Below are 20,409 nucleotides of genomic sequence, written 5' to 3'. Positions count from 1 at the left end.
CCCTGAAATCAACTACTTAAATATTCTCTTCAAAAAACTGTTATTCTGGGTGGCAAAAAAAAAGCCACCCAGCTCACACATGTACTTGCCATCAATGCGTCAGTAGAGGGAAATAAATTCTAGTGTAAGCTCAAGAGACGTTAATAGAAAAATAAGTATGCTTTCAAAAACAACTTTCAACCGAATGAAATTAAGAACTGTGTTATTATCATATTATCACATCTTCATAGAAGTGGGCTTCATAATTTCCTTCATAGCTTATTACTTGACACCAAAGTCAAATGAAGATACTATAAGAAAAAGAAAACTATAGACCAATCTCTCTTATGAATAATGATGTGAAAATCTTCAACAAAACACCAGCTAGTCAAATTCAATAACACACTAAAATAATTATACACTGTGACCAAGTAGGATTTATTCCTATATTGCAAGGATGGTTCAACATCTAAAAATCAACATAATATACCACATTAACAGAATGAAGGGGGAAAAGCCATATGATTTCAATCTACGTAGAAAAAGTATGTGACAGAATGCAATTTCCTCTCATGAGTAAAACACTCAACCAGCTAGGATTAGAAGGCAACTACATCAACATCATCAAGAGTTTCTGTGCTTGTAAATACAAAATCATGTTCAGATTAATAAACCACATGAAGGAAACTAGACTCATTAAAAATTCCCCTAAGGGGTACTTACCCGACAAAATTTTCTTGAACTGTCTAAACCATATGTCACAGTGGTCCTCACTTAAATTAATAAGATCCAGTGTAGAATCCTTTAATTTATTTTGTTCCTTTTTCAAACAGAAGAAGAGTGTGATACCCAATAAAGTGCCATTTCCCTGCTGGTTAGCAAAGCAACGTCGTTTCAGTTTGACAGAGAATATGTCCTTGAGTTCAATAAATTCTTCTTTACATGACACATCATACTTGGAATCACCTGGAAAAAAATGAAACGTTCCAATCAAAACCACTGTGTCCATATCTTCTATGTATAAATAATAGTAAAAACCCAGTCTTCTTCATTTGTAATTTTACTGATTGTCCTTTATATCAATCCCTATAGGAGATGGGGAGGGGAGAAAAGTTGAGTGTATTTTCCCAAGAATAAAAAATAGAAAAATGGAAGGGAGTGTCTGCCACACAAGGCCTAAGACATTCAGAACCTGAGGATATTCAGTGTATGTAGGATTCTAAGAACATAAAGCAACATTTCAGTAATAATAAATATCACACAAGAAGCTCCTTGCTACTAATATGGACAGAATAAAGTAAGGGAAAGAATACAATTCACCAACAGAACTGAGTTTAGGACAGGTTGCTGAACGCACCGTTTACTGAGGCCCACGGGCCTGCATGCGGCCCAGGATGGCTATGAATGGGGCCCAACACAAAATCGTAAATTTACTTAAAACATTATGAAATTCTTTTGGGATTACGTGTCACAATGTATTTAATATGTGGCCCAAGACAACTTTTTTCTTCCAGTGTGGCCCAGCGATGCAAAAAGGTTGGGCACCCCTGAAAGGAAAGAACATGTACATTCTCGGTAAAGTAACACATGTGTAAGAGGAAGCAGAATAAGATTATTGTGATTATAAAATGAATCCTGCCAAATAAAAAGATCCACTTGAATGTTACCACAATCAGACTTTATTTTATAGTGGCATGAAATGTTATTGTTTAACCAGATTAGAAAATAATTATTGTTAGTAAAGGACCATTGCAATGGACTCTCAAAGTAGGAGTGTTCTTATAATTTTGCAGAAGTACTTCTAAAACTTCTACTCTAGCCAACATGGAATCTCAGGGACTGGTGTTACCTTCTGTCAGAAACAACTTAAAAAGCACAGTCAGTTAGATGAACCTTCAGTTTTCTGATGTCAGACAATCGGTGGCACAGGACAGTGATTGTTGACAAAGGGGTGGCAGAGGAGCCATAGGACTGCCTCACGTTTCTAGGCCACAGTGGAGGGCCTGTCGGAGAGCTTGCTACCGTCCCTGAGTTGAGGAGGAATTGGGAGTCCAGGAAAGCCGAGGTGAGCAGAGTTCACGGGGCAAATTGCTGGAGAGGAGAGAGCTGCGCAGGGAGAGGGCTGTGTAGACCTGCAGAGGTCTCCCTTGAATCTAATGCCAGTCAGGTCCTCGAGACCCAAAAATAGAAGACACAAGCAAAAGGCAACTGAATAGAAATCTTCACAACATGTGACAGTTAAGTAATCTATTTAACCATGGAAAGAGACACTTTGGTGGCAAAGTACATAAAAGGCCCAAGACAGGCATTTTACAAAAGAAGAAATGCAAATTGACCAATGAACATATGAGAAAGTTCAATCTAATTAGTAATCAAAGAAATGCAAATCAACACAACAAGATACCATTTGTTGCCTTTTAAATTGGCACAAGATCAAAACCAATGCTCAATGCTGGTGTGGGGAAAGAAAGCCAGTCCCAGCGCTGGTGGGAATGTATAAATGGTAACTGCTGGAGAACAAGTTGGTAGGAAATATGAATCAAAAAGATTTCAAATGTTAATTGCAGCACTATTTATATTAGCAAAATGATTTGAAGCAATATTCATGTTCTTCAACAGGAAGATGGTTGAATCAGTCTTTCACAGCTCACAAAGGAACAAGTCAGATGTGTATTCTGATCTGGAAAGGTATTCACGTTAAGAGGTATAAATCAGTGGAATGAAAGCAGGTACAAAGTAACCTGAGGGACTGACCTCAGTTCCATGATAAGAAAAAAAAAGAATAAACCCAGTGGAAAACACACAATAAACTTAACTCTGGTTACCTATTAAAAGAGAGAAATGTGCCCTGGCTGGTGTAGCTCAGTGGACTGAGCGCGGGCCTGCGAACCAAAGCATCGCGGTTCAATTCCCAGTCAGGGCACATGCCTGGATTGCAGGCCAGTACCCAGTGGGGGACACATGAGAGGCAACCATACATTAATATTTCTCTCCCTCTTTCCTTCCCTTCTCCTCTAAAGATAAACAAATAAAATCTTTAAAAGAGAGAGAGAGAGATGTGGTAAGGAATATAAGACTAATATTTTCTTACAAACTTCCATAATTTCCCTTTCTGTAATCAGCATTATATTTTATACTTTTTACAAATACAGAAAAGGAGAAATGCTTTAAATGTGCATATTTTTGATCCAGCAATTTACTTCCAGGAATTTACCCTAAGGAAATAAATAACATGCACAATTTAGCTAAAAGAATGCTTACCCAAGCATCATTTGGGTGAAACTTGGAAACGACCTAAATGTGCGATAACAGAGTATTAGTTCTATAAAATAAAATACATTCATACAACTGAATGCCATTCAGCCATTAAAATGTGGAAGTCTGACTAGAAAAATACCTAAAATAGTACTGCACATTTCCACTACTGTTTTGTATATATTTACTGAATATATAATGTATGTGTAATGTTTTCATATGCACATATATATCTATATGAATATGCATATGAAAACTTGGATAGTGAGATGGTGATTCAGCTTGTATATATGAATTTTACATTTTTCTACAATGAATTTTTTCTGTAACTAATTGAAAAAGATTGTTTTCTTTGCTCATCCTCAAATAGCTCCTGATCATATTACTCGTTTTAATTTTTAAAATTCCATTTCCTACAAAGGGAAGCTAATATTTAATGAGCATATGCTACATGCCAGACGTTGCCCTAAACGCTTTACCTGTACTATCTCGTTCAATCCTCACAACAACCCTCTCCAGCAGATGAATTTCCCTGAAAGAGAAGACACTCAGGACAGAGTCTAAGGGACTTGTCCATCATCATATATCTGGCAAGAGGCAGATCCAAGATTGAAATCCAAGCACTCTGGCTGGTCTTTACAAGTTGTTACCAATGTTCAGTGGAAAGTATGGACCTTCAAGTAAACTCACACTCTCATCTAAACCTCTGGCTCTGATTTAAACCTGGTTAAACCTACAAGAGATGGCCAACTACTGTCTGCCTGTGAGTAGTTCTTAGGGAAACAGCAAGACAACCAATGTGTCAACTGATGCAGTATTTCATCAAAAACTGAGGTGACCCTCAAGGAAACTGAAGGTGAGATTGCAGGATAAGTTTGGTGAGTGCAAGGAGGGTGGAGGAGTGTAAAGCAGGGGTAAGTGGTGATGGAAGGAGACTTAACTTGGGGGTGGTAACACACAACACAGTGCTTAGATGACGTTGTGGAACTGTGCACCTAAAACTTGTATAATTTTTTTTTTTAATTTTTTTATTTAATTATTTTTCAAGTACAGTTTTCTGTCTATTACTCCCATCCCGTCCCACCCCCCATCCTCCCCCCTCCCTCCCATTTCCACCCTTCTCAGTTGTTGTCCATGTATCCTTTATATAGGTTCCTCTAAAAACTTGTATAATTTTGTTAACCCGTGTCACCCCAATAAAGTCAACAAAAATGAAATAAACTAAAAAGACAAAAAAAATCATAGCAACCAGGAGCTCGCAGAAGTAATTCTGAAAATCCCCATTACTCCCCAAGAGCTATTTCCTGCTCAGGTTTCCAATCTCTTTTTCCTTATTCATCCACAAATTCAAATTTGAGGTTTTCACATAAATGATCTATTTGCCAATGTGACAAGAAGAGACTAAGAGGAAGAAGTACAGATTTAGAATAGCATTTTGCTTTTATTTGTAAGGAAAATAAAGATAATAGTTTTTTTTACCAATTTCTAACTATAGGCAAATTGCTCTTCAGGACTTTTTTTCTCAGTAGCTATACAAACCTATCAGGTGCTGATTTCCTGCACAGAAATTCTGATCTATTATTTATTTCTGCAATGTTAATCACTTCCATTACATGAGTAAATCTGCCCAGTTATCTCTAATCACAGGATTCACTTGGTTTTCAATATAATTATCTTGTAACATAAGTAAAAATTTATATAATATTAGTTTTATAAAATATTGCTTTCTCATTTTGAAATATAGTCCTATAGTCCTTGAATGTAGTCTACAGGAATAAAACCTGTTAGAATTCTGTGAATCTGAACTTAAAATGTTTTCATTTAAAGGCATGGAACTGTCTACCTACTGTTTAATCACTTACTAGATTAGGTGGTGTTTTCTAGCCTTTGTTTTGTTTTTGAAGTTCTTAAGATATAAGCAGCTGACCAGCTGGCTCCGTGGGGCAGCAGGGCCTGGATTTCCTTGACTTGAAAGAGAGCGAAGGCCAAAGGTCCTCAGGTTTCCAGTCCTGCAGCCCCCAGGCTCACTGCTAGGGAAGCTGAAGGTTCTGCAAATCATCGGCGAGGATAAACTGAAAATCTAGGAAGGTCATTGTTTCTCCTCCACCTCCAAGCCAAAACACTTCCTCTTCGGGACACACTTCGAATACACAAACACGGAGAAACACATAAGAGGGGGGAACAGGGGGAAACCTCATGCAGAGAGAAGGCTATTGTTTGGGGTGAATAAAAGCTGAGCACTTACCTACCTTCCCCTCTTTGTAGCAGCAACTCAAGAATGACAGGTTCACTTTATTCTCCACGTGAATCAGAAAAGTACTGCTTTTTATTTGCCAACGATTTTAGTTATAAACTTGTAAATACTAACAAAAATTTAGGTCTTATATTTCTGCTTAATTCTTCATCCATGAGATAGCTGCTTTGATCTCTGAGTCGGCCACCTGTTACAGTCCAACCAGTTTCTGCCACAAATAAAAGCAAATGTTTCTAGGGTTGTATGCAAAAGCCACTTTTCTATGTACAATCTAACACATGCAGACAGTATGTTCAAAGAGAAGCTAAAAAATAAAGAACATACTTCAGGGCATGTATTTTAAACATAACTTTGATTTTATCTTAATGTAAAAATATACCTTTATTGGTGAAAACTATGAAATAAAACTACCCATAAGTTGATAGCTGATAACAGATAAAAATACAGAAATCATCTACAGATGCTTTTTTTAAAGATCATGAGAATTAAAAACCTACGGATGAGATGTAATTTTACATTGTGGCATGCGGTTTATTATTTGAAATCTATTGGTTCATTAGTATCATATTGGCTATCGCTAGTTGTTTCAGAACATTAACTGTCCTCTCACTTTACTTACAGAGATACTGGGACCATCTGTTCTTGCCGGGGATTTAAGTACATGTCTATTGGATACCATGCTATTTATTTAATTCAGCACCCACTTCCTATTGTATTTTCTTGAGGGAAAAAGTCAATTTAATTACAGAGAATAAAGATAACCTTGTCTGGCAGGTTACCCGGTCACCATGAGAGCAAAGCAGAAGCTGCTTAAAGTAGGTTACAGTGGTTAACAAGAGTAGTAAAAGTGACAACAGTTGAGAATATTTAGCAAAGGTTTCACAAAAACTGAACGGGGAACGGAACTTCTAAAATATTACTGTAAGCCCAGGGCTTGTCTGAATCAATCTTGGCACATCTGTCTGATGCAGACCGTAAACAGGATTAGTGCAGGATTTATCTGCTTGGCGCTAATTGTGCTCACAGTTTCTGCACATGTCCAGTCTTTAAAACGCTGCCTGAAAAACAAGCCTGCCTGGTGGAGGACTCCCGCAACATAGTGTAGACACACATTTACGGTATATTAGATGGTTAAGCAATGTGATGTTTAACAATTTTTTTGGCTCCTCAGAATTACTTATCTAATCCCCTAATTAAAAATACAAAATTCTATTTGAATACACCACATACTGAGATAAATCTGTGAAGCAAGGGACCAATAAATTTGAATACACTTTAATTGTAAGAAGAAAACACAATTTAATTGTTAATAATCAGGTTAAACTAGGGTTTAAACAAACAGGGCTGCTTCTGTAGTGTACTGAAAAACTATCACAAGGCATTATTATCAAAAAATTATGATACAGAATTCATTCGCAGAAAAGTTGAAGTTCCTAAATACATACACATATCAAAAGTGACAAATAGCACTTTTATCTAGTAAAAGAATTAGAGAAAATTTTAAGCTTATCATTTACAGAAAGAAATGGAGAGACAGAGAGAAATTGCGACTCTAATACCCCAAAAAGCCACATTTCTATCATATCAAATAAAAATTAATGTTCAGTTTCTGTCTGTAATTTTTCTACAAAGTCATGGGTAAATAGGTTAGATACTTCTCTGAAGAATTTAAGCACTTAAAGATATATAAGTATTTTTCCATGAAGTCCATAATGAGATATAAAGATATATAAGTATTTTTTCATGAAGTCCATAATGAGCTAATCATTCTAAATTGTAAATATTATCCTTTGGGTTGAAGATTTGAAATACAGACAATAAACATGTAATTCTGTATTGAAAGCAACACTTAATGACTATGATGCAAGGTGATGTTAACAGTTTTAAATTATATAGTTTATGTTTAATCATACTACCACATAAAGTTAGTTTTAAAAAACAACAGTATAATTAAAAATTATATACTGATTTCCAATCATGGACAATCTTCTAAAGCTTTTCCCCTGATCTATAATTTATGTTCCAAATCTCAGTGAGATTTTAGAAATTAGATTCTCCCCAAATCTCTACTATTAATAGAAAGTATGTCTGTACTTATACTGCTGTTTTATAACAACAAATAATCAGGAGAAACTGGCAAATTAAGTCAATCATTTAAATATGTAAACCAAAACACGTTCAGCAGCAATTCTCAACGTGTAGTCTCAGAGTGTATGCAGGATCAATATAATTTTATTATAATACTAAATATGTTATTTGACTTTTTCACTATGTTCACATTTACACTAATAATGCAAAGGCGATGGTGGTCAAAACTCCTGGTGTCAGCTTGAATTAAGGCCATGACACCAAACTTTACTAATAATTTTTGCCTTTACCACATCAAATTCACAGGAAAAAAGGAAAAAAACTGCTTCACTTAACTGTCCTTGATGAAGTAAAACATTTCAATTTTTTTAATTTAAAAAAATCTCTAGCTTTGAGTCTATTTCTTTTCAATATTGTGATATTGTGATACAATTGAAATATTCATAAAGGACTAATGCTACATACGGAAGTAATGGTTCTCTCCAAGAAAAGCACTTACACCATTGTAGTTGCAGCTGAACTAGCTAGTTTTTATGGAAGGCCATTTTTTTATCTGAGAGAGATCGACTAACAGAATACGGCATTCAGACATGAGTGTTTGGCAAACATTTTCTGGAAAATGAGAGAAGTGAGCCAGTCACTCAAAAACAACTGAGAATGTCTGTTGCCAATGATAAAATTCAAGCTTTTGAGCAAAAATTAAAACATTTTAAAAATTCGTATCTGCTACAATGCACTTGACAGATTCCCAATACTTAAAGAACTTTCTGATGACAGTGGCAATGATGTAAATGTATTTGATATTTTTAAAATATTGTCTAATAAAATGTATCAACATTTGAAAGCACTACAAAACTCGGTACACCAAATTTTCCAAATAGCCGATGCAGGATGTTATAAGATAGGCATGAGTAACAGAGTCATTCATACAAAGTGGGACACACATCTTACAAATTTTCAAATAGCAGACTCCAAAAGGTTCATTGATAGGTGTTCAAACGTGTGTTGTAACTAGCTTTTAAGAGACAAGCATGTAAGTTTATCCATAGTATCCTAGGAAGATATCCACAATTATCTGAAAGCATTATTAAAATACCTTTTCTTTTCCAAACACACATCTGTGTGAAACTGAATTTTCCTTACATACTCTAACAAAACAACATATTTACAACAGATTGAATGCATAAGAAATCTTAAGGATTCATCCATCTTCTATCAAGCCTCTAGTAAATTCTGACTTCTATTAAAAAGATTTACCGAAAAATGTAAAAATAGTGAGGAAAGTGGCATTGCTTTTTTTGACTGTTTTATAATTATTTTAATAAAAATATATTAAAATGCAATAAGTTTGTTACTGTTACTTTTAATGAATTGATATTTTAATGTTTATTTAATTTCTACTACAATAAATATTAATGAGTATAACTTAAGTGAATAAAATCTTTGTGGTTTTTAATAATTTAAGAGTATAAAGGAGTCCCAAAACCAAAAGCTTGAGGACCTGTGGTAGACAGCATCCTAAAGATAGGCATAACCTTAAAAAATGCAGCCCAAAAATGAAATGATTCATGTATTTTATCTGCCATCATCTCATGTCCAATTAACTAAGATTTTATTATTAAGCTAATATTTTAGACCATCTATGCAACAAGTCCCTATTGCATCTGAAACACTGTGAAAAGAACACTTCAAAATTCACCTTCTCTGTTTCCTATTCATAGTTTACATTCTGAAGCATGACTTTACCATGCAATGGCATTTTTACTCCAGCAAGCGTACTAATGAGCTACTTCTACTAGGACTATGTATTCCTTGACTTTGCCTCTGTCATTTTGTGTGTCTACTTCTATCTCAGTTCCACAGGAAAATTATGAACGAGGAGTCTCTGAGAATGACACCAACAGAAAACATAGCCTTATTTGATTATTCCTACTTTTACAATCCAGTCATTTTTTAAAATATCTTATTTGTTGTATTTTTAGAAAGAGGGGAAGGGAAGGAGAAAGAGTGGGAGAGAAACATCAGTGTGTGGTTGCCCCTTATGTGTCCCCTACTGGGAATCTGGCCTGCAACCCAGGCATGTGCCCTGACTGGGAATCGAACCTGTGACCCTTTGCTGCACAGGCCCGTGCTCAATCCACTGAGCTGCACCAGCCAGGGATACAGTCTGGTCATTTTTAACATGATCAGTTCAGGTATGTATAATCAGTTCATATACGGTAAATAGCTCACATATATCACACCAGATGATCTTTGTACAGATTCTCCCATGAACCTCAGAAGTATGGTAACTGGTCTTTTTCTAGTTTCTCAGCAATTTTCTTCCTCATCTCTAATCTCTGTATCCCAGCACTTAACTCAATGCTTCAAGCATAGGCTAGGCTTCCCATAAAAAGTTTCTTGGGGACTGTATTTACAATCGATCAAATAATATCTTAATCATACTTGTATGCATTTCCACCTCTGAACCTGTGTTCCTTTATTTCCCAGCAAATTGAAGGTCTTCTTGACTCCAGTCTTTTCAAACTAATCATCTGTCAAAGCACTGTTATGCCCCTCCTCCAAGAGACATCCTCATTTCCCAGTCCCTCTGAAAGTCTATGGCTCAGTACTCCTCAGTTGAGACCTAGTCACATATCAGAAGTTCCTAAATTACCAGACAGTGAAGGCACAAAAGTCTTTGAAAGTCTGTTAAGGTTATCTGTATTTGTTCCATGCTAATTAAATGGTGGTTTAAAAAATGTTTGTTGAGGAAAGAGTTAGAGAAAGATGATGCTTTAATAGTTTAGGGTGAGCTCAAAAGTTTACTTCTTTCAGTTAAATCATTTGAACACCTACTACATTCCAGGCATTTCTGTATGCATGTTAAAATACTAATATTACAATAGCCAAGAGTTGGAAGCAATCTAGATGCCCATCAGTAAATGACTGGATCAAAAAACAATGGTACATTTACACAATGGAATTCTATGCTGCAGAAAGGAAGAAGGAGCTCCTACCCTTTTGCAACATCATTAATGGAACTGGAAAGCATTATGCTGAGCGAAATAAGCCAGGTGGCAAAAGACAAATACCATATGATATCACCGTTAACAGGAATCTAAACAACAAAACAAACAAGCAAGCAAAATATGACCAAAGACACTGAAATACAGAACAGGCTGACAGGGACCAGAGGGGAGAGTGGAGAGAATCACAGGGAAAAGGGGAAGGATTCACATGAACAAGTATAAGGGACACATAGACAATAACTAAGGTGGGGGGCAGAAATGGGAGGGATGTGGGGAGCACTGGGGGGGCAGGGCTGGGAATATAAGACAGAAAACTGTACTTGAACAAGAATTAAATAAAAAAATAAAAGTAAAAATAAAAAACTATGTAGAATATAGAAAATACTTATGAAATAAATCTGGATATAAAAATATTAATATTAATGTAACAATCTTCATAAAAACAACTGTTTATCTAAAAACAGAGGTTAAAGAGTTATCTTTCCCAGCCTGAACTTGCAGGGCTGTGGAAATAAAACTAGACTTAAACCACAAAAATGGCTTCCGTTGCCAGTGTCTAAGGATGATGCTTGGGTATGCGCTTCCTGCTTGATAAAGGCCCTTACACATGCTGGTCCAAGCTGACTGACTGATACTTTTCTTCTGAGGACCGCAGAGATAGCCACATTGACTTTCCTTTCACCTCCACCATTACCATCAATCAAAGCCCTGCCTGTGTAGGTCAGCTCTCTCATCACTTACAGTCTCGATGAAGATGTCGCACAGCCCTCCTGATCATCTGAAAAGTTTTGCTGCTGAGGAGCACTTAAGGGCTCACTTTTATACCACTCTCATTCGGTGGTTTCCCTAAGACTCAATATTTTCTCCTAAGAAAAATATTATTTAGAATAACTACTCAAAGTACACAGTATCTGAACTTGGCAAAGGCAGATCTGTGTCATTGAAAAGGAGATGAACCATTACACGAGAGAATGAGGTGGTAGAATTTTTGCTTAGTGAAGTTTGGTCCTAGTACCAAAGAAGTTCATTATAGGAGCCTAGCTGGCTAGGAACAGAATGACACCCACTATCCAGAAAAGGAGTGAAAAAAATTCACCTAATCAATCTCCCAGTCATCTGGATTTATCGTCAGTCCACCTTCCTGATGCCAGGAGAAAGCACACCTGTGGCCAAGGAAATCAATGGGGGAGTGTATGTGTGTGGGTTGGAGAGAGAAATTGCCAGAAGTTATATATACTGAACATACAAAAGTAAACTTCAAAAAATACACATAATTCAAGATGTTCCCAAAAGTACGTGTAAACCTTACTGTATTTATTTGATGAGAATTAGCAGTCCTAGACTTAGTGGAGACAAAAGTGATAAACAATTTTAATATAGCTTATCATGGTTTTATTTAAAAATCTAACTTAATAACTTTAAGACAAAGTTCATATTTATTTTTAATATGCTACCTTTGTTTCATTTTCATAATTAAAAATATGTACTTGACAAACATGTTTCAAAAACTCTAGCTAAGTAAATCTAATGACAACTGACTAAGAAAAACTATTTGACCAAAAAATTACTTATAAAATGTAGTCAAATTTCCTAACTTTCTAAATTACTTTCCGTTGAATTTAGGCAATATGAAAGAGAAAAATTAAGTCAACACAAACACTAACTTACGCTGGTTAGTTGATTGATACCATTTAGGCTCTTATTCACACAAAATAAGATCTCTTCCACACATATTTGAAGTAAAACAAAATTTTAAATGCTTTCTTTGGAGTAGAAATTAGAGGAAGTTAATTTTTTTCTGAAAAAGCCTTACATTGATTCAAAAGTCTGATGTGAAAATAAACTCAATGTTTTGACCTTTGCATTCTACACACATGGTATTTACACATGTTCCCAACTGAAAAGTGGTAAAATAATAGTTTCTTCTCCGTGCCTTTCATCATTATACAATTTCTACCCAATAGTTAGTTCTATAATAAAAAGCCAAAATTAAAGGTAAAGGTAAGAAAGCATTACCTGATCATGTGAGAATTTTTAAAACCTTAAAAATTTTAAATCAATTATTTTAGATATTCCACTACCCTGTGTAACATGTCATCAAAACAAACCGGTTTATAGGATTACAGCAGGCCATCTTGTCCTCCGGGCTGAATATCACTGTCAGGGTTTTTTTTAGAAAGATAAATTTGATATCAATACGATGCGACACAACCACATCAAACCTTAATTTCACTCACAGTAAGAAGTCACAGGATTAAATAACACTGTGCAGTCTTCTAGAAAAGTTTATTGCTTCCAGATGGATTCAAGTTTCCTTTCAGCCCTGATTACATCTAATATGCACAGGGTGCCAACATTATAAAGGGCAGAGTCAAAAATACCCTTTATATAGATGGCAAGGGGCGGGGTGGGGAAACTCTGGCTTCTAAACTGGTTGTGCTACTCAGGTTTTCACTATTCTTTAAAGAAATTTAAAATAAACATTCAATAATGAACCAAATAGCATGCTAAGTAAATGTCTTGTGTAATGTTTGTTTCACAGAAAAGCACAAATCTACAGGAAAGTATCCATAAAACGACTCCCAGCTCAAGCTGCATGCTCTCTGCCCCCATGTTGGGTTGTGCCATGTGTCACACCGCATGAGGCTTGCCACCAAGATGTCCACCTGTGCCTCTGTGGCAGAAGAGGTACCCATTTTTGTTTCATTTAATGGCACTGCTGACTATAAGCCATTGTGGTCAGCTATATAAAGACCTTCAAAAATACTGACTACTTCAAGGCACGTTTGCTAAGTTTAAGGCTGCAAGTAATTAGTGCTTATTTTTAAAACAGCATTTTCTTATGCAACTGAAGTGTCACTCACTACCAGAACAAATAAAATCATTTCCATAAAACCCTAACAAAGCTGTCCCTAAAATGTGATTTAAAAAATAAAATCACATCTGCTCTATCTGGTCTATGAGAGAAAAGCACTAAAAAATCATGGCTGAGGAAGGATTGTAGTCTGTAGATCAACAGCCAAATTTTTAAAATATAGTAAAACTATAAGAACACATTTTCTCATTCTCTTACATTTAATTTTTCAAATGTTCTGAAAATATTATGCAAATTACAAATTCGATTGAATTTAAATGTTAAACAATTTATGTATGTAGCCTTCAAAACAGATTAGCAATTTAAATATGATTATGCTCTCAAAGCTTGAAAGAAGAGAAAAATAATTAATTTCTGGCAGCACAGAAAACCTTTCTTGCTGGAGAGCCATGGGCAAAGGTAGTAGTATAGTACTCCCTACTCATGTCTAACTTTCTCCTATGGGTATTCAACCAAATGAAGGCAAGTTTAAGTGATACTTAAAATTAAAAATTTTAATACCATACACATTTTAAGTAGATTAAAACATCTGGAAATACCCCTGATCAATTGCTTGAAACTGCTTGAATACACAGGGCAACCAAAAAAGCATCAAATTATACCAGTATTCCACTTAAGGTTACATGCTGAGTCAATAACAGATCAATGAAACCAGAGTCCAACCAGTTAGGCTACCATGCAGGAGAGTAGTTAATGAATTTTGTCAGCAGATGACTCATCCATTACGTACTCCTAACTTTCCAAATACTAATATGCATTTGAGTTAACCTTCAGGAACCAAATAGTACTTTGTTTTCAATCATGGTTAACTATTCCTAAATGGTCACAATGTCTTCTGATGACACAGACTTGGGTGAAAAATGATTTGAGCTTCATTCCTTCTTTCAATAATTGGAAACTGAACACCTCCTACAGGCCAGACTTTACACAGAGAAGTCTTATAGAGATCTTCCATGACTACCCAATAAATGCTCATTGACTAGAGATCGAAGAAGAAAATAAATGAGGGAGTAAAGCCATGTGGCACAGGTTGAGCACCTCCCATCTTCAATTCCCAAACCCTCAAAGCTCTGAAACAGCTCTGAAATGTACAGATCTGAAAACTGTACATTTTTTCTTAAATCCTTTAGCAGCTAAACATGAGCTGACCTCGTGTTGTAGAAAAACTGAACCTGAATTGACAGTAGGATTTTAAGCTCTTTTTATCCCACTTAGCATGGACACTCTTAATGTTTCATTCAGAAATTTAATTAATGTTTGATTATGGAATGCTACCCCCAAAGCCAGTTGTGGGTGTTGCATAATACGTGTCCTATATTAACTGCCTAAAATCAGTTTTAACTGCCTGAATTTTAATGCACTGCTGGTTCTGAGAACTTCTGTGCAGAGGAAACAGTAAGGTAAAGAAAGGCTCCACAGCAAGCAAATAGTTGATATATTCAAGGAACAGCAAGATGTGGCTGCAGCTGGGGAGATACCAGAAGGTAAGACAGGAGAACAGAAAGGTTGGAAGCAGGAAGTAGTATAAAGACTGTAGTGGAGACTTTGGATTTTAGTCTGATTAAGATGTGAAGTCACTGGAAGTTTTTCTGCAGAACAAGGGAGTGATCTAGAGTTTAAAAGTAACATTCTATCACCTCCATGGTGAACAGAGTTATAGGGGACTTAGAAATAGAGAGACTAGTAAGAAAGCTTAGACAATATAGGTGAGAAATGATGGTTTTTCATACCAAGTTGGTAGCTGTGATGCTGTTCAATTTGAGGTACACTTTAAAGGCAGAGGCAACAAGATTTGCTGCTGGACTGGATGTAGAGTAAGAGATAAACAGATCTATCAGATTTCTGAGGCTCTTCGGCTTAGACAACTGGAAGGATGAAGTCAAAAGGACTGAGACGGGGAGGACCATAGGAAGTGCTTATTTGGATGTCGCAGGCGGAAATGTGGACTTTGTTTCAGAACATAAGTTTGAGAAATCTATTACACCTCTAAGTTGATATTTAAGTCAGTCAGATTCATAAATCTGGAATCCTGAGGAGGGGTCTGGACTAGAGATACAAACTTGAAGGTCATTCGTGCTTAGTATTTGACACTAGAAACTAGAGGAAGTTGAACCAGAGAGAGAATAGAAGCTGGCAGTAAGAGGTATAAGGATAGACATGGGAAAATGAGAGCCGAGGGAGGGGACTGAGAAGCAGGCCAGCAGGATAGGAGGAGGACCAAAGGAGCAACAACATACTAGAAGGTAAGTGAAGAAAGTTGGAACAAGGAGCACACGGTGATTAACTGTCAAACTCTGTACATAGGTTAACTCAGATAAGGATGACAAGTGGGCTGTCCAGTGTAGGAGTCAAAAGCCTGATCATATCAGATTCAAGAAAAAATGGGAAAAAAAAGAGGAGCCTGTGAATGCATAATAAGTCTAACTAGAAAGTAGGGGAAGGGCAAAGAAATGGGACCAAGTGCTCTGCATGGATTATTTCCATCAATCTTCATAATGATTCTATCAGATAGAAATAATCTCATTTTACAGATAAGGATAGGAAAATTACCAAAGCAGAATGCCAATGATTTTAATGAGAATGCTACAATTTTATACCAACCATATCCAATCAAAGTCCCTACCACACAGCTTATCGCTGAAATATGGAAAGTGAAACAGATCCATTTATTCATTCAACAAATACTTAATTGAGTCATTTGCTAGACACTGTTCTGGGTGTTAAAAAAAACCAATGGTGAAAAAACAGGAACTTACCCTTACAAAAAAAAGATGACAAATATTTACTCTAATCTGAATTTCCTTTCAGCTCTAAAATGCTATAATAGTCATTTAATAAATATTAACAGACAGCCCAGGCTGGTGTGTCTCAGTGGATTGAGCACTGGCCTGTGAACCAAAAGGTCGCTGGTTGGATTCCCAGTCAGGGCACATGCCTGGGCTGCAGGTCAGGTCCCCAGTACAGGGCACATGAGAGGAAACCACACATTGATGTTCTTCTGTCTCTCTCCCTACCTTCCCCTCTGTCTAAAAATAAATAAATAAAATCTTTTAAAAAACACTAGTAGACTAAAAATCCTATTCTAGGCTAGTGCAAAGAGGTTTATACTTATTAGATCACTGAAACCACACAGCACTGTAAGCTGGGTACTATTATTATATCCTGTTTTACAGATGGGGATGGGGAGAATAAGCTTAGAGCTTACATAGCCTGTCCTACAGTCATACACGAAGGGACAGTGCCCAAATTCCAACAGGTAGCCTGATTCCAAAACACCTGTTCTTCAGTCACTTGCAGGAGTGTAGTAATAGACAATACCTCACTCCCAGTTCTAACTCTCCTCTCCTGTTATTTTACTTTTCTTGTTGAGTCTCTGAATGTTGAACATGGGAAACAATGAGGAGTAACAGAGGGGAAAAAACACAAAAAGAAACTCCAAAGGTAGACGTGAACAGCAAGGTAAAGAAAATTTAAATGAAGAAAGCCAAAGAACTCAAAACAAAACCAAAGAACTGGCGTAACAAACAAAAAGAAGTCCGAGAAGGCACACGAGCGAAAGCAAACAGCAGCCCTCAAGTTACTGGCTCAGGTCAGTGATGCACCAGGTACTTCGGGCCCAATGGTACAGGACGACGAACTACAGGCCTGGTCACTAGGGTTCCTCCATGGTTGCTCAGGCAGAGGCCTGGCTTCTCCCATTCTCTCCCAAATCACCCAANTCTCTGAATGTTGAACATGGGAAACAATGAGGAGTAACAGAGGGGAAAAAACACAAAAAGAAACTCCAAAGGTAGAAGTGAACAGCAAGGTAAAGAAAATTTAAATGAAGAAAGCCAAAGAACTCAAAACAAAACCGAAGAACTGGAGTAACAAACAAAAAGAAGTCCGAGAAGGCACACGAGCGAAAGCAAACAGCAGCCCTCAAGTTACTGGCTCAGGTCAGTGATGCACCAGGTACTGCGGGCCCAATGGTACAGGACAACGAACTACAGGCCTGGTCACTAGGGTTCCTCCATGGTTGCTCAGGCAGAGGCCTGGCTTCTCCCATTCTCTCCCAAATCACCCAAACATGTTGCCCATTCATAAATGCTGCGGAGAATCAAAACTTCTAATTAGCCTAACGAAGTAAATATACTCCTAAACATTTCAGAAGGAAGCGCCATATACTTTCCCACACTTTTTTGTACAAACACGTTAAAAAGGAAAGCAGTTCTTGAGGGTTAAACGGTGGATTCCTTACAGAAATCAGAGGGGAAAGAAGGCAGAGCCAGTCTAGGTCGCCAGTACCTGGCTCCTTCCCTTGCCTCAGGGGTGTCCAGCCAGGACCCTCACCAGCTGGAAGCCATTTTCTCTTCCCTAGTATTCAACAGGGAATAGTAATTGGATTGTTCATTTTGAAGAGCTATTCTTAAAGTAACACTTTCTCCTAGTATACTGAAGATTATTTGGAGGCTATACTACTACATAAATTGTAGAGACAAGGATCTTTCACCAATACTCTATGTAGTTTCAAAATTTGAATGCCTACTATATGCCAGGTGTTTTCTGACATAAATATCAAGGGTTTAAGGATGATTAGAGACGGTTCTTTCCCTGTAGCAGTTTAGTGTATTGGGGAATGGAACCACACTTGGGTAACTAACCCTCATTCGGTACTCACCAGATTCTTGTTTCCAAAATACTGCTTCAGAAAAGGACACTGGGACCCACTGGAGAGTTTTAAGAAACAATCATCCAAACGGCCTATTTGTCATACTAGTTTGTCACCCAGAGGACTAGCTTTCCGGCATAGACTCGGCTTCATTCATGTGCTCTGTAGCCCACTTCTTATAAACAGCCCTGCAAATTAAAATTAATTTCCCTCCAAGAAACAGAATTCTATGTATATGTTATTTTATTTTACATATTCTTCTATATTAGCCACACTCCTACATTCAGGACAATTTATATATAATTGGAAAGAACAAACATTTCAAACCTGCAGTTTTTATATTACCTGAAATTAGTTCTCTATTACAACTGGTTCCTTCTTTCATTAACGCCCTTTCATTAAGCAGCCAAGAATAACTGACTGGAGAGTAAATATTGTATTCAGAAGCTCAGCTATTTCTCAAGTACTCACAAGGAATAAAATCAATGCTAAGTAATGAAACTTTACATATTTGCCAAATTGCCTCACTCACTCTCTCCATTATTGTGCCACTCGCCTGGCAAGGAAGCAGTGGGTTTTCACTATAAATAGCACAGAATGGAGAGGAGGATCAAGTGCCTGTGGAGCTAGGCACTAACTCAGGTAACACCTATTTAATTACAAAGTATCTTCAGGGTATGGTGAGAATGAAGGATATAGGTACCTTGTCTCTCAATTTTAGAGAAGACCAAACAAGTCCTCAGAAAGGTAAGGGGGCCCATCAATTACAAATGTTATGTATCAAAAACTTAATTGTAACCTAAGACAGGACTTTATCTTATTTTTATTGTTGTTTGACTATAATTGTTTCCATTCCCCCCCTCCGCTCCCTGCCACCTCTCTTTGGCTTGTCCATCTATCCTTTATACATGTTCCTTGATCACCCTTCCCCTTCTTTCCCCATTACCTCTTTCCGCCCTCCCTTCTAGTTACTGTCATTTGTTATTTATTTCAATGTTTCTGATTATATTTTGCCTGCTTGCTTGTTTTGTTGATTAGGTTCCACTTATAGGTGAGATGATATGGATTTGTCTTTCACCACCTGGTTTATTTCACTTAGCATAATGCTCTCCAGTTCCATCCATGCTGTCGTGAAAGGTAGGAGCTCCTTCTTTCTTTCTGTTGCATGGTACTCCATTGTGTAAATTTACCATAGTTTTTTGAGCCATTCATTTACTAATGGGCACCTAGGTTGCTTCCAGCATTTGGCCATTGCAAATGCTGCTGCTATGAACACTGGGGTGCGCAGGTTATTTTGAATTAGTGTTTCAGGGTTCTTAGTGTATAATCCCAACAGTGAAATTGCTGGGTCAAAGGGCAGATCCATTTTTAGTTTTCTGAGGAAATTCCATACTGTTTTCCACAGTGGCTGTACCAGTCTGCATTCCCTTTTCTCCACATCCTAGGGTTCCCTTTTCTCCACATCCTCTCCAACATTCGTTGTTTGTTAACTCCTTTATGATGGCCATTCTGACCGGTGAGAAGTGGTATCTCATTGTGGTTTTGATTTGCATCTCTCTGATGGCTAGTGATGCTGAGCATCCTTTCATATGTCTCTGGGCCATCTGTAGGCCCTCCTCAGAGAAGTGTCTGTTCAGGTCCTTTGCCCATTTTTTAATTGGGTTGTTTGTCTTCTTGGTGTGGAATCACGTGAGTTCCATTTTGGAGATCAGACTTTTGTCTGAGGTATCATTGGCAAATATTTTTTTCCATACAGTTGGTTCCCTTTTCACTTTGGTGATATTTTCTTTAGCCATAAAGAACATTTTTTTTTTAACTGGACTTTAAAGCTCATACTCTATCCCTCTGTTCTACAGGCTAGAGGGATTAAAGAGCCACCCTGAAATTACAACTGTATTATTGTATGCTTTATAATTAGGCTTTGGGAGAAGGAGATACAGTCCATGGAATGAGCTCACATTTCAAATTATGTTTTGCTATCTTCCTGAAACCTCAAGTTTAAAGCAGCATTTTAGTTTCTATTAAGAAACAGATACCAAAGAGAAGCAACAGATATTAGTGATTAAAATCACGGCCTCTTATGAAGGGGTTGGAATTCAGGCTCTTCCTACCCGTGTGGCCAGGAAGAAGTTACTTAGTCTTCCTCTTCGGTGTCCTCGTCTCGAAAACAGGGGTGGTAATGCACCCTGCCTCCACGGGCTGTTGTGAAGATTCAGTGAGTTTATATGTAAGATGCATGACAGTTTCCAGCACATACGATGCTATTATTATTATTATTACTATTATTGTTATATTA

General features: G+C 37.0%; 1 protein-coding gene across 1 annotated transcript in view; it reads right to left on the bottom strand.

The window, feature by feature from the left end:
• Positions 1–20,409, bottom strand: part of CERKL (CERK like autophagy regulator) — a 104,005-nt gene that overhangs the window by 56,487 nt on the left and 27,109 nt on the right. Inside the window, exon 2 of the mRNA XM_037044346.1 lies at positions 703–945. Within this exon, the coding sequence (XP_036900241.1) occupies positions 703–945 (243 nt within the window). The remainder of the gene's footprint in view (positions 1–702; positions 946–20,409) is intronic.

This window comes from Sturnira hondurensis, unplaced genomic scaffold (assembly GCF_014824575.4).
Source record: "Sturnira hondurensis isolate 20B ecotype Veracruz unplaced genomic scaffold, ASM1482457v3 Scaffold0004136, whole genome shotgun sequence".
In the NCBI taxonomy this organism is placed as follows: domain Eukaryota; kingdom Metazoa; phylum Chordata; class Mammalia; order Chiroptera; family Phyllostomidae; genus Sturnira; species Sturnira hondurensis.
Note: the sequence above shows the minus strand (reverse complement) of the source record. Positions and strands in the feature narration are given on the sequence as shown.